A 15,407-nucleotide genomic window follows, 5' to 3' on the forward strand; every position below is an offset into this window, starting at 1 on the left:
TCATTTTTTGACCATCTGTCGACTAATCCTTCAAATTAATTATAAGCGTAATGTTAATCTTGACGTGGATGTGGATCAAATACTTAACCCTAAATGCATTTAAATTTGTAATATTTTCTTACCAACTTTTACCATGAGGAATGCAAATCATCAATTTTCTATTAAAGGCATAGAAAAACACGTACTTTATGTAAAACATATTTGAAATCTGATCCAACTTAATTATTTAGTCCCCATTCTACCCCCCACAAAAGTTGCCATTCTACAGCAATCTAGCAAAATCAAACAAGAAAGACAAGCAATCTAGCAAAATCAAACAAGAAAGACAGGTAGACGCTATTGAAGTAGTGGTAGAAAATCATCATATGTTTATATGCTACAAAAATCTCTACCTCTCTCCCCTCTAACAACTTAATTTCACCTATTTCACTTACTGACGTTATTGTTTATTAAAAAAAAAATTAAGACGAGGGTAAATTTGGAAGAAAAAGTGGAAAAATACAGTATAATAATTTACTAGCTCGAGATCGCCCACCCTTTCCTTTTTATTCTAACAGAGGAAGCAACAGAGGCATCATCGTCATCATCAGCAAGAAGAGATTAAAGAGTCAAACTCCTCAACCCTTGTTCAGTTCCTTCCCTATTTTCTCTCTCTACAACTTTCTCTCTCTAAAACTCATCTCTTTCCTCTTGGAATCGCAAACTTTCAGAGCCACGCCTCTGCAATCCCAAATCTTTTTCATTAATTTATTACAGTTTTGTCCCCAAGTCTTCGCCTTTTTTTTTTTTTATACCCATTGCCATTAAAAACCCTAGCCTCACTTGCTGCTCGAAACCCCAATTCGCGAATCTTCTCTCCCGTCTGGAAATTGGTATTTTGTTCAAAACCCTAGCTTTGTTTTCTGTTGCAATTTATGCTGATTTTGGTGTTAGAATCGATGATTTGGAATGCGAATTGGTTGCAGTACCATTGGGAATTTAGCTCGGATTTTAGGGCTCTTTGAAATTCTTAGGCTTAATAGCAGATTTAGGTTTGTATTAGTGCTCAGGTTTGGTATTGTTAATTTTACTTGGTTTGAAAATTGGTGTGCTTATTCTCTGGGCACTTATTGGTTGAGCTTGCGGTTTAACTATTGGGGATTTCTAATGTGTCTCAGATAAAGAATTGCAGATCAAATTGTTTGGGGTAGGTTGTGTTGCATTTTAGTTTTTTTCTATATTTGTTGAAAATTGGGACTTATTATTTACGTAGATGTGTAATTTGAAAGATATGAACTTTACGAAATTGGGTTGCGAATTACGAGGCCAAAGATTTTAGCTGCTCTAGGAGTTTAGCATTTCGTTCATGATATCAAGTTTGGTAACTTTAAGCAAATTCGCACGTTTCATTTTAGGTTTGAACGTTTCCCCTAGTAAATACAGCACTTGCCGAGAGAAAATCAAAACTGTAGGCATTTCTTAGATATATGTTGCCTGAACAGGCCTGTCTAAAATTTTACATGTTAGTTGCTTCAGTAGAGGTCTTGCTTTTTTCTTCATATTGGAACTCCAAACTGTTTCTTCATATTGGAGGGAGTGAAGTTTCACTTAACTGTAAATACCTGGTAGTTGTAAATTTTAGTGCTAGAAACTTTAGAAGTCAAATGTTCAACATTATTTGTAGGATTAGGTTTACAAAATACTATATAACTGATAAGCAACAAATAGATTCTGTACTTGAATCACACTTTTCAAATCATCCATCTTAAATTGTTTCTGAGAACTAAAAATTCTTTTGCTCCATACTCCACCCATCCTGTCTATGTATGCATATGTAATTTTGGAAGTGTGCAATTCATTGTAGGTTTTGAAAGACTGTCATGTTTACTAGCAAAGAGTTTTGCCTTGAAGGAATGCCAACCTGCGTTATGTAGCTTATGACTGAAGATATTTGCACACATTATTCATGAGGTGAATCCTTGCGTTCCATCCATTATCTTCTCAAATTTGTATTTCTGCATGAAACTAATGTTACTGTAGTTTCTTATGGTGATGGCTTTCATCATAATAACGAGGAACTGTGATTTAACTTGATGGTTTAGCGTGACAGCTTCTTGTACAAGTTCGATGCTGGGGGCAGTATGCCGATGATAGTTGGGAGAAATGCAAAGGCATCCTTCCACTGGCTGCACTAGTGCAGTTAACAACACAGCCATAGGTGGGACATCGGGGAGGGATTCTACCCGAGCTGAATCGGCTGCATCGCCGAACTTGCCTCTAGCTTCTAGGTAACTGTGCTTCACAAATATGTTGCATTACATTCTCTTTCATGGAAAAAAAAATCTGTTTTTATTTTAGGTCATACTGTAATTTTAATTTCAATGGTAGTTAATGTTTAGTTTTTCACATTAGTGGACTTCTTGTTTGCCAATTTTGCACTATGGTATAATAAACAGTGTTTCCCATAAAAATTTAAATGATATTTATTAGGTCATCATTTGTAGGCTGGTTTGTCTGGAAATTTTGCCGACTTCTGACATTTCCAATATTATATTGTCTCTATAATGGTTTTATAACTTAGTTTTTTTCCCCATCTTACTGAGTTACTCAATTTCTTAATTATTGATAAGTTGACTGCTTCCCCTGTTATAAAATTTGGTGCGCTGTTTTTAACTATGCAGGCGTGCATCACAATTAAACCCTTACAAATTGAAGTGTGATAAAGACGATTTGAATTCCCGGTAATGCTCACACAGATTAGTGCCCTTTTCTTGAAATATCTGTAAATAGGAGAATTTATGTGCTGTTACAGTCTTGAGTTCCTTTATTTGTAGGAATTTTTTACCACTGGATATACTAACCCATATATTATTTTCAAATTGTTATGTTTATTATATTTTTATATTTTTTCTTCCGTTAAATTTATATCTGCTGATTATGGTTCTCAGTATAAGTCATTTCCATTTTATTTAACCCCAGACTTGGGCCACCTGACTTTCACCCCCAAAAACCAAATTGCCCAGAGGAGACTCTTACCAGAGAATATTTGCAAGCTGGATACAGAGAGACTGTTGAAGGAATTGAGGTACAATTTTATAATCTAGTAATTGGTAGAAATATTCAAGATGTTCTTAATTCTCAAGAAAGATTACCCATCTGAAAATCCACTGCAGTTGTTTCTTCACAAAAACCCACTGAAATTTACTCCTTATAACCATTTGTGTGGATCCTTTTGCACTTCTTCGAAGAGTCATTTTTTGTCCTTTTTTTTTAATACCAAATCATTTATACTGCGTATTTTGATGCTGAAGGCCATTTTTATATGGTCCGCTCTTATTGGATAACAGTAATTATTATTACTATATGTCTTGTTAGCGTATTTTGAGATTCAAATTTTTGTGGGTCCAAACACATGGGTGTTTATAATGACTTCATGTGCCAAAAATTCCAGGAATCAAGAGAGGTTTCTCTAAGTCAGGCTCAAACTTTTGGCAAGCCCCTTGTCTTCAGGTGCAAAGAGGTACATCACTTAGTCTGGAAAGTTATGAGGGGTATATCTATTTTAAATATTGATGTAGTTCCATCATTTTCTTTGGCTTCATGTATTTTTCAATACTAGTAGTTTATATGATATTTTGGATTCTCTTAATTTCCAGGCTATCAAAATACGTTTTAGGGCAATTAATGAATCTCGTGCTCAAAAGAGAAAGGTAGTTTATCCTTGCTCAACAATTTTTTATGTTTAGGAAATTTCTTTTGCAGCAAAAATGCATATTGCCATATGCTCTTGTATTAAAGTGCTTTGGAGGGTACTATATGATTGATGTCACATCATGGACTGCTGTATGTTTAATTTTTTTTCCCATGGCAGGCTGGTCAAGTGTACGGTGTTCCTCTTGTTGATTCACTGTTGTCAAAGCCAGGTGTTTTTCCTGAACAAAAGCCCTGTGGTGAAGAGTTGCGAAAAAAATGGATTGAGGTATGCCTTTTCTTTTCTAACACACAGTTGCTTCTAATAAATGTTAACCTTATTTTTGTATAGAAAGATTAAAAGGCATAGACCGTACAATCCACTCTAATTGCGCACTTCTGCTTGAGAAACTCTGAAACATAGGAATAGCTAGTAGCTATTACCCCTTTGGTTGCACTGTCAAGTAAATAAGAAGCATTGTGATATGGTGACTTGGGTCATCCCAAACATCTTAATGTCTTGCCGAGGGCAGAAAAATGAGGGCCACAGATACCCAATCAACTTATCAAATGTTTTTTTTTAACAAAAGGGTTAATCAAAATGGTGACAACCTAGTATGGGTGGTGAAAATTTGAACAACCTGAGTGTTTTGAAATAACTGATCAGAGCTTCTGTTGTTGAATTCCATGACTCGATAAGTCATTCTATTTATTCTTGTTTATAAGCAGATTATAATATATGTCCCATTTGCATCCAGGGTCTATCACAACAACACAAGCGCTTGCGTTCATTGGCTGATCATGTCCCTCATGGATATAGGAAAAGATCTTTATTTGAAGTTCTTACTAGGAATAATGTTCCATTGCTGAGAGCAACTTGGTTTATTAAAGTAAATTATCTTAATCAGGTATATATTTCCGTACAATTGTAAGAGAGCTAGGTTTTGATCTTAACGTGTTTGCCAATACTTCTCATTTTGGAATATAGCTGACACTCCACCATATTATTGATGTATTTTCTGCAGTTCAGGCCAGGTTCTACCAATATATCTTCTGGGACATCTGATAAAGCTCAGTTGTCCCGCACAGAGCTGTGGACAAAAGATATTATTGATTACCTGCAGTACCTTCTCGATGAGTTATTCTCGAGAAATAATTCTCATTCCACTTCACACAACAGAGATAGATCGCCACAAATTCTCTACGCTGGGTCACTGCCACAAAGGGGTGATCCAGCATCAGCAGTCCTTGATGGTGAGGGGCCTTCCATACATTTCAAATGGTGGTATGTGGTGCGGCTTCTGCAATGGCATCATGCTGAGGGGCTTCTTCTTCCTACACTCATCATTGAGTGGGTTCTAAGTCAACTACAGGTATTACTTTTTATGTGTTAATTTTTTCTAAACACTATTTACTGAGGTTTAAATTGTCTTAATCTGCCTCTTATAATCATATTTATTCTATCACAGGAGAAGGAATTGCTTGAGATTATGCAGTTGCTTTTGCCTATTATATATGGTGTTCTGGAAACTATTGTTTTATCTCAAACATATGTGCGCAATCTTGTGAGAGTAGCTGTACGTTTCATTGGCGAACCTTCTCAAGGTGGATCAGATCATGTAGATAACTCCCGTAGGGGGTATACAGTGTCTTCTTTGGTTGAGATGCTTCGCTATTTAATACTTGCTGTGCCTGATACCTTTGTAGCCTTTGATTGCTTTCCTCTACCATCCTCTATAGTCTCCTATGTTGCAAATGATGGATTACCAAAGATGTCTGAGGATGCGAGAAAGATTCAAAAAGTTTCAGCAGAAGTTGCTTCTGCATTCAGAAGTAAAGTTTTTGATACTCAATATCAGTCTCTGGCTTTTGATCATATTGTTTCATCCATTCAGAAACATGCTGAAAATCTTGCTAAGGCTGCAAGACCTAGCTATCCAGGCCATAGTATAGCTAAAGCTGTACAGGCCCTAGATAGATCTCTTGTGCAGGGAGATGTTCGAGTGGCTTTTAGATTTCTGTTTGAAGATCCTTGTGATGGAGTTGCAAATGAAAGTTGGATTGCAGGAGTTAGTCCATGTTTGCAAACTTCATTGAAGTGGATTGGGACTGCAAACTTGTCATTTGTTTGCGCTGTATTTTTCCTCTGTGAGTGGGCAACATGTGATTTCAGGGATTTTACGACTGCCCCACCTTGTGAGCTGAAATTTACCGGCAGAAAGGATTTCTCTCAGGTATTTGTTGTTACTCGGCTTTTGAAGCTAAAGATGAGAGATTTGCAACTTTCACCTCAACGAAAGAATGATAGCATCCCTGGAGTCAGTAGTCTTGCAAAAGGTTCTACCCAGCAGAACAATTTTCCTGTCAGAGTTTCCATGGGAAATTCCTGTGAAGTTAAACCAAAAAATGTTGATCAAAGAAGTATGAAATCATCAAATATATTTGAGAGCCCTGGTCCTTTACACGATATCATAGTGTGTTGGATTGATCAACATGAAGCAGGCAAAGGAGAAGGTTTCAAGCGGCTTCAACTACTTGTAATCGAACTTATCCGGTCTGGTATTTTTAATCCTCATGCCTATGTTAGGCAACTGATAGTTAGTGGAATTATGGATACGAATGGAACGGGGTTTGAAGTCGACCGTTGGAATAGGCATTTTCGTATCTTGAAGCTGTTGCCTGCGCACTTTATGCACGATGCTTTGGAAGAAGCAGGGGCTGCTGAAGGGCCACAGCTTTCAGAGGCCATGAACTTCTACTCAACTGAGCGCCGCCTAATACTTCGTGGGCTTCTCTCCAATCAAAATAAAAATGTGCATATGAATGTGTCTGTTCTGAAGCAAAAGCATTATCCCATTCTTGGAAAAGATGGTGGTTTGCCAGTATCTGTGGATCGGTGGAAGGCTGTTCAGCCATCACCCAATGTATTGTCTGGCAAAAGTAGCAAGACTGATGTTGATGTCGAAGAACTAAAGGAAGCAATATCAGTTCTGTTGCAACTCCCAAGTAGTTCATCCCCAATGACAGAAACAGGGCTTGATGAATCCCAAGGAAGTGTTAAGAGGCCATTTGGGTCAACCTTTAACAAGATGGATCTAGGAGAAGGCACCCCTGGGTGTGAAGAATGCAGAAGAGCAAAGAGGCAAAAAGTGAGCAACGAAAGGAGCTCATGCATCCAAGGAAATTCTCCTATTCTCTCAGATGATGAAGATGCCTGGTGGATGCGGAAGAGACCTAAGTCCTTGGAGCCATTGAAGGTTGATCCACCCATTAAATCTACCAAACAGGTCTCTAGGAACCGGCAGAAGATAGTTCGTAAAACTCAAAGCCTTGCTCAACTTGCAACTGCTAGGATTGAAGGTAGCCAGGGAGCATCTACAAGTCATGTCTGCAATAATAAAGTAAGCTGTCCTCATCATAAAAGTGGAGTTGAGGGGGAAATCCCGAAGTTTGTAGATCCAACCAAAATGAACCATGGTGGGGATATTGTTTCAATTGGAAAAGCTTTAAAGCGGCTGCGATTTGTAGAGAAGAGGACAATTACGGTTTGGTTGATGACTGTTATTAGGCAGCTTGTTGAAGAGACTGAAAAGACCATTGCGAAGGCTGGCCAATTTGGTAGGAATTTCACATCTGTTGATGATAGGAGCTCCATACGGTGGAAGCTTGGTGAAGATGAACTTTCTGCTGCACTGTATTTGATGGATGTTTCAAATGAATTAGTTTCAGCAGTCAAGTTTCTGCTTTGGTTGCTGCCAAAGGTTAATGGCCCCAGTTCTACAATCCATAGTGGGAGGAACATTATGCTGTTGCCAAGAAATGCTGAAAGTCAAGTGTGTGAAGTGGGGGAGGCATTTCTGGTATCATCACTCCGAAGGTGCAGTCTCTTTCTTTATATCCCATAAAACTTATACAAAATGTTGAGATAAGTCTGTTTCTCTTCTCTTATTGGCAGATTTGCTTATCCTTCCCTCTTTATCATTTTTCTCTTTAAAAAATAACTTTTATCATGCATGCATGAGTTTCACTTTTTGATTCTCATTGGAAGTAGATAAAATAAGTGAATGAAGTTTAAAATCCTGAGAGCTCGTTGTACAAACTACATTCAAATTAGTCTAGTCTCCTTTTTTTTTTTTTTCAAATTTTTTATTAGCAAGTGTAAGACAGTCGGAATAAATTTGCTTTATTCTGTCCAACTAAAATTAGAACACTTGTTCTTAGTATTTGTAACCTTGTGTCTTTAGAAACGTACACTTATCAATCCAGTATGAAATAGTTTTTCATGACAGCAAATACCCCATCTTTGGGAGCAATTTGTTTCCTGATTTTAAAAATTACATGTACTTATATCATCAACAATGTCCTTGTCCAGTACCTTTAGTACTAGTGTGTTCTGCTTCCAATTTCAACATCGTAGGTGAAAACTAAAACAAACAATCTCAAACTAACACGAGATTTATGTGGTTTGGCGTAAAGCCTATGTCAACGAGCGAAGCACGACGAGAAATTTCACTAAACAAACAGAGATTACAAGAGAGTGTTTAAAATCTCACAACCCGAATCCCACAAATTACAAACCCTAAACCAAACAAGTAGAGAACCCAAAACTAACGGAGAAGATTCTCTCAAATTGCTCTCTAACTCATAAACTCACAAATTGACTCTCATCAAATTGCCACACGACTGAGCCACACGAAATACACTAACCCTAAGGTCCTATTTATAGTGCAAATGACTTAGGTTACAATAAAAATCCTAATAGGAAGTAAATCCAAATCCTAATCAAATAGGTAATTAACAAAATCTCTTCACAAGGAAACCAACTAAGAAGTCAAAATCCAAACCCAAATAGGTAACACAAACATAATTTTTTGCATCATCCTAATTTTGAGCCGTAAAACCCAACACTTAAATCATCATCAATGTCCTTGTCCAGTACCTTAGTACTAGTGTGTTCTGCTTGTCTCTTGACATAAACACTTGAGCATTCTACTTTGGATTCCGTTGAGTCGCCTAACAGTGGATTTGGTTCAGGTATGAGAACATACTTGTTGCTACAGATCTTATTCCAGAAGTCTTGTCAGTTACAATGCACCGTGCTTCAGCCATAGTGGCACCTAATGGAAGAGTTTCAGGTTCAGCTGCCTTAGCATACAGTCGTTATTTATTGAAGCGATACAGCAATGTAGCTAGTGTCATTGAATGGGAAAAGAATTTCAAGCCAACATGTGATAAGAGACTTCTTTCTGAACTTGAGTCTGGACAGTCAGTGGATGGAGAGTTGGGGTTTCCGCTTGGTGTTCCAGCAGGAGTTGAAGATCTTGATGATTTTTTCCGCCAAAAGATTAGTGGTGTTCGGTTATCCAGGGTGGGAATGAACATGAAAGAAATAGTGCAACGAAATGTGAATGTTGACGATGCCTTTCAGTATTTTTTTGGGAAAGAGAGAAAGCTCTTTGCTGCTGGTGCTCCTAAAGGCTCTCCTGTTGATAAATGGGATGACGGATGTCAGATATCTCAAAAAGTAATTACAGAACTGATGGACTGCATTAGGCAGACTGGTGGTGCTGCTCAAGAAGGGGATCCATCTTTGGTGTCTTCTGCCGTTTCTGCTATTGTGGGTAATGTAGGGCTAATTATAGCAAAGATTCCAGATTTTAGAGCGGGGGGTAGCTATTCAACCTTTCCATCTGCCACCGATTCCTTGAACTTCGCTAGGCGTATTTTGCGTATCCATATAAGTTGCCTATGCCTCCTTAAGGAAGCTCTTGGAGAGCGCCAAACCCGTGTATTTGAGGTAGCTCTTGCGACAGAAGCTTGTTCTGCTCTTGCTCCTGGAAAGGCCTCTCGAAATCAATATCAATCCTCTCCTGAATCCCATGATTCCAACACTAACATGTCTAATGACATTTTGAACAGTAAAGTAGTTCTTGGGAGGACAACAAAAGTTGCAGCTGCTGTTTCTGCACTAATCATCGGGGCGGTTGTTCAAGGGGTTACTAGCTTGGAGAGATTGGTGACTGTATTCAGGTTAAAGGAAAGGTTGGATGTAATTCAATTTGTAAGGAGTAGTAGATCCAACTCTAATGGCAATGCTCGTTCTGCTGGGGCATTTAAGGGTGATAACTCGCTTGAAGCTTATGTGCATTGGTTTAGACTTCTCGTTGGAAACTGCAGAACAGTCTCTGATGGATTGGTCGTGGAACTGTTGGGTGAACCCTCTGTAGTAGCTCTTTCAAGGATGCAGCGTATGCTCCCTCTTGGTTTGGTTTTTCCACCTGCCTATTCTATATTTGCTTTTGTTATGTGGCGGCCATTCCTTCTTAGCACTAGCTTTGCAGCGCGTGATGATTTTAACCAATCATATCAATCTTTAACAACAGCTATAGGTGATGCTATAAAGCACTCTCCTTTTCGTGATGTGTGTTTGAGAGATAGTCAGGGTTTCTATGATATTGTAGCTGCAGATGGCAGTGATGCTGAATTTGCAGCCATGCTAGAGTTAAATGGTTCAGACATGCATAAAAAATCCAGGGCTTTTGTTCCATTACGTGCAAGGCTTTTCCTAAATGCCATAATGGATTGTAAGATGCCACACTTTTCATTTACACAGGGTGAAGCAAATCAGGTCTCTGGACATGGTGAGTCTAAAGTTCAATTTGCAGAACATGAAACAAAGCTTGTAGATAAGCTTGTACATATTCTAGATACCCTGCAACCTGCAAAATTTCATTGGCAGTGGGTAGAGCTTAGGCTCCTTTTGAATGAACAGGCCCTTAATGAAAAACTTGGGACTCAAGATGCATCTTTAGTGGATGCCATTCGGTTGTCCTCGCCTAGTCCTGAAAGGGCTGCTGCCTCCGAGAATGAGAAATATTTCATCGAGATCATCCTTACAAGGTTATTAGTTAGACCTGATGCGGCACCCCTTTTCTCGGATGTGGTTCATCTTTTTGGGAGGTCACTAGCAGATTCTATGTTGTTGCAGGTCAAATGGTTCCTGGGTGGCACAGATGTTCTTTATGGACGAAAAACAATTAGACAACGACTTCTTAATATTGCTGAGAGTAAACGTCTCTCAACTAAGACCCAATTTTGGAAGCCATGGGGATGGTGTATTTATGATGTTGATCCTGTAACAAACAGGGGAGATAAGAGAAAGTTTGAAGTCACTTCCCTTGAAGAGGGTGAGATGGTTGAAGAGGGAACAGACTCAAAAAAGTATGGGAAAGGGGCCAGTCAAACGTTGGACATTGAAAGCTACAATGTCACTCAGCAGCATGTGACAGAGAGGGCTCTCATTGAATTACTTCTTCCATGTATAGATCAAAGTTCTGATGAGTCGCGCAATACCTTTGCAAACGATTTGATCAAGCAGTTGATTAGTATTGAGCAACAAATTAGTGCAGGTACTCGTGGGACACATAAGCAAGCAGGACCAACTCCTTCTGGAGTTGAAGGTCCCACTGGCAAAGGAAATAGCCGCAAAGGTATAAGGGGTGGCAGTCCTGGATTAGCTAGGCGTGCAGCAGGAGCAGCTGATTATGCTCCACTGTCCCCTGCAGCTTTGCGAGCTTCTATATCGCTGCGGTTGCATTTGCTCTTAAGATTGCTTCCTATCATATGGGCAGACAGGTAATTGTACAATTTATGGTGAGGTATTGTACTAATTTTATTTGCATGAGCATGTGCCTGTTTGTCTGGTTAGCAGTTGCCTGTATCTCCCTCGCTGCTGATTGTTTCTATATTTGTGTCGCTGAAGTGTGATTATTTGGTTATGTTGTTCATCTAATTGTGATTTGTGGGGCAGCTATGTGTTTCAAAGACTTGCTTCTTGAATATCTGTGTGATTCCTTTTTCTTGCTTATGCAGTTTTTAAACAATCTAGTTGAACTGCGTATTTAATAACCTTTTCTGATACATTTTGTTTTTTGTTGTTGCGTAAGGATGTAAACAGGTGCGAATTATGAATATATTGATGCATCATATATAGGGTGCATCAGGTGGTAAACTGTCATTTCTGTTAAGGATGATTATCAGAATGATAATTTGAGAGCTATTATCTTAATGTTCTCAACGTGTAGAAAAAAAGACACTTAAACCCCATAACAAATGTTACCAAGTTAACTAAGAGTCCACTTGTGATGCATCCTCTCAACTTTCATTAATGATTTCAGTTAGTACTTTATCCTTCGAGAATCCAACCATAGCAAATTAAGAAAGATCTGAAATGAATATAAACGTGTTGTTCTATATAGTTAAAACATGAGCATAAAATTTCATTTCTTATGGCATTTATAGTTTTATATCACTGTAATTTTTTTGCTGTATTAAAAACCCTACCCAAAATGACGTTGGTTTGGGTATGGGCTTTTTTTTTTTTTTTTTTAGAAAGAAAAACCCACGTGCCCAGATCGTCCAGGAAACACCTCAGGCGTGCCTCCGTCGCCCCTCTCCACTGCACCTCATCGGAAAAATAGCCTACTCTGGCTGGGCAGAGGCTTTTTTTTTTAATAATATTCCCGCCCAAAGAACCGCTTAGGCTAGTCTCAAAACTAGTTTTTTAAAACACTATTCTCAGGCTCTTCTGTTGCCCTCACTTTTGTAATTTTTGTTTATTTTAGCGTAGATATATAGTAGATGCCACTTAGTGGGAAAAAGGCTTTGTTGTTGTTTAGCGTAGATATATAGTAGATGCCTTTTGTACGATGTTCTTCTTGCTTGGTTTAGTGTTACTTTTCCAACATCCATATGCTGTATATGTCGTGATGGTTTGTACGTGATTTGATAAATGCTGAATATTGTTCACCAGATAGACTAATTTGAACATGTTGGGTCTGTCAGGGAGCCATCTGCACGGAACATGAGGCACGTATTTGCCTCTGTAGTACTACGTCTTCTAGGAAACCGAGTTGTGCATGAGGGGGCAGACCTATGCTTCAATATCATGCAGAGTACTTTCTCTAAGAGGGATGCAGAGTCTTCAAGAGAGGCTGCCTCTGCAGCTTTTGCAGAATTGTCAAATGAAAGTCTCTTTGATCAGTTATTGTTCATTCTTCATGGGCTGTTAAGCAGTTGCCGGCCAAGTTGGTTGAGGTCTACTAAATCAATAAATGAGGGGGGAAAAGATTTTGCTGCATTTGATTGTGAACTGGCCGATATTATGCAGGTTTGGTCTTCTGTAACTTCTTCATATCCTCCATTCCTTTTGTGTCGTACAAACAACAAAAATAGGAAAGAAAAGTAAGGAGGGAAGGCAAAGTTTTAAGGTGCTTCTCTTTTGGAAGCAGTACTGCTACGTTATAAGTTACATTACAAACTTCTTGTAAGCTTTCTAGAACATACCCTGCACTCCAAGAAAGTAAAAAAAAAAAAATGCCAAATTTCGACCACTATATAGAGTAGGCACCGTCAGTTTCAATTTTATTTAACAATGAACAAAATAACTTCATTGTTTCAAAGTCCTCCCCCACTCCCTTCTTTTGAAGTTATGTCTCCCCCCCTCCCTTCTTTTGAAGTTATGTCAAGTGATGTATATGACATTATAAGTTTGCATTCCATGAACCCCATCCGTTTGCTGGATGAATATACCCGTGTCGGGATTTTCGACAAAATTAATTAAGCTAAAAAAATATGTTTACGTATCCTGTCTTGTTGAGTGTTAGTACACTTTTCCCATTCAATCTGTTCATTTGTTAATATTGATTATGAATTTCAGTTTAGGTAAATGGTTTTCTACCTGTCTTATATGTGTACTTGTGAATGCAGAAAGACTTAGATCGAATGCAGCTTCCTGAAATGATTCGCTGGCGTATCCAAACTGCAATGCCAGTGGTTGTCCCTTCTGTTCGGTGCCTTTTCTCTTGCCAACCACCACCTGTTCCAGATACTGGTTTGGCTGTTCTTCAACCCAGCATATCGGTTTCTGGGTTGCATGCTGGAAACTCAAACCCACCTCAGAGAAATCAGGCTCCTCTTGCGCGAACAGTAACTAACATACCAGGGAAATTTAAACCATTGCCATCACAAGATTATGATATGGATATTGACCCATGGACGCTGCTGGAAGATGGTGCAGGATCAGGCCCATCTTCAAGTAGCAGTGCTTTGATAGGCAGTGCGGACCATGGCAATCTTCGAGCATCTAGCTGGCTCAAGGGGGCTGTGAGGGTGAGACGAAAGGATCTCACATACATTGGTGCTGTGGATGATGACAGCTGAGTTCAGAAGGAAACTTTGCTGTTGATTTTTCTGGAGTGAGAACCCCCTCAGCAGGTAACTTAATGTTTACATTCATTGTGCATAATTGGTATAAGGATCAACGTGTTGTGCGGGTCCTTTTCTTTGATGATCGAGAAGCTGTTGAGAGGGAAATTTTTTTGGGGGGACGCACAAGTTCCTTTTGGAAAAAATTTACACACGGGTCCTTTTGGAAGAAATTTGAAGATGTTATGGAGCCCATAGTATCGGGTCTTGTGTTGCTTGACTACCAACCCTTCGATCACACCCCACCCCACCACCCCCCCCAACACATCCAAATGTGCACCTTCGCATGCTGTTCGGAGGGCAGTTGTATATATAGAGATGATTTGTTCACTTTACCAATTGATCTGAGTAAGATATCTGCAGAATGATATGTAGCTGTTCTTTTTTCTCCTTATAATCAATCTCTACGTTCTACTCTCTCTCTCTCTCTCTCTCTCTCTCTCTCTCTCCCCCCACCCAAACATACACATGGGCCTGCACAAACAAAAAATTCGCATATTTCATAATTGCATATTTATAGTCTTATTTCATATATGTGCTTGTATTGATTGTTATGGGCACATTTACATTTATTCTGCTGTCTGAAAAATGGTCCTTTCCTGGTGTACTGTCTTTTAAGATGGGTATGATTTGTTATAGAACAAGGCATACTGATAGATGTTAGTAGTGGAATGGAGAGCACCACAATGTCAGAAAAACACAAACCTCACCGACTCTAGTTTTTCGGTCATGCAGTACTAAATAAGCTTTAGGAATGGTTTAAGGCTCGTTTGGATGTCTGGACCATGTCTAATCTGGTCAGATTGCTTCTAGTTTACTTGGGATTATCAGGAAGATTGATTCTTCAGTTTCAGTTGGTAGTGGCCGTGCGTTGAATTCACGTTCTCTTTCAATTTTACTAGCCTCCCTGCACGTGTGAGCGCGTGCGGAAGACTCTTTTATAATGACGTCGTTTTACGCGCAACTTGTATAATTTAAATGTATTTATCTAAGTGGATTTGAAAAGTCAATTAAACAATAAAAGAATCAATATATTTGATGGAAGCAAAATATCTTTGTACACAACATATCTTGTGAAGACTCCTTCATGACCTTGTAATTCTCCTTTCTTCATCAATATTTTTGTTGAAGACGACGATACTCCCCTTGATAAAGCCATGTGCAATTGTCTATGACTGAAGACGTGGTATGGTAGATAAATACCCATATTTGGTAATGTCTGTCCTTGTGAAGATCCATAAATATAAATGAAACCCCAAATGTTGAAATCCAGAATGGAGTTATCTTTACATCGTCAATCATGGGCAAACAAAAATTCCAAACTTAGGATCTTTTGAAAATTCGTTCTCTCCCAACTATGGACTGGAAGTCTGGAAGCTGAACACACGGATTGTGGGGTCCCAAATGTACTGTACCTTTACGACCAAATCCTGCAATGAGAATGTCGTTTCTGCAAGCGGTGACAATGATCA

At 38.8% G+C, this 15,407-nt stretch overlaps 1 protein-coding gene across 2 annotated transcripts; it reads left to right on the forward strand.

Moving 5' to 3' along the window:
* The first annotated feature begins 547 nt into the window (after window positions 1-547).
* On the forward strand, window positions 548-13,895 carry LOC103957424 (mediator of RNA polymerase II transcription subunit 12). 2 transcript variants are annotated; one of them, XM_009369579.3, is made up of 14 exons: window positions 548-872; window positions 1,844-1,950; window positions 2,082-2,267; window positions 2,661-2,720; window positions 2,959-3,064; window positions 3,431-3,499; window positions 3,636-3,689; window positions 3,851-3,958; window positions 4,428-4,577; window positions 4,695-5,042; window positions 5,139-7,546; window positions 8,704-11,304; window positions 12,514-12,838; window positions 13,438-13,895. In XM_009369579.3, the coding sequence occupies exons 3-14, from the start codon at window positions 2,143-2,145 to the stop codon at window positions 13,888-13,890; spliced, it is 6,807 nt and encodes a 2,268-aa protein (XP_009367854.1). In that variant the 5' UTR covers window positions 548-872; window positions 1,844-1,950; window positions 2,082-2,142; the 3' UTR covers window positions 13,891-13,895. The 2 variants fall into 2 exon arrangements, with proteins under 2 accessions (XP_009367854.1, XP_009367855.1); XM_009369580.3 differs by having other exon boundaries at window positions 2,090-2,267.
* Window positions 13,896-15,407: the final 1,512 nt, after the last annotated feature.

This window comes from the organism of the source record quoted next, unplaced genomic scaffold, assembly GCF_019419815.1.
Source record: "Pyrus x bretschneideri cultivar Hongxiangsu unplaced genomic scaffold, Pyrus_bretschneideri_v1 Contig40, whole genome shotgun sequence".
Classification (NCBI taxonomy): Eukaryota; Viridiplantae; Streptophyta; class Magnoliopsida; order Rosales; family Rosaceae; genus Pyrus; species Pyrus x bretschneideri.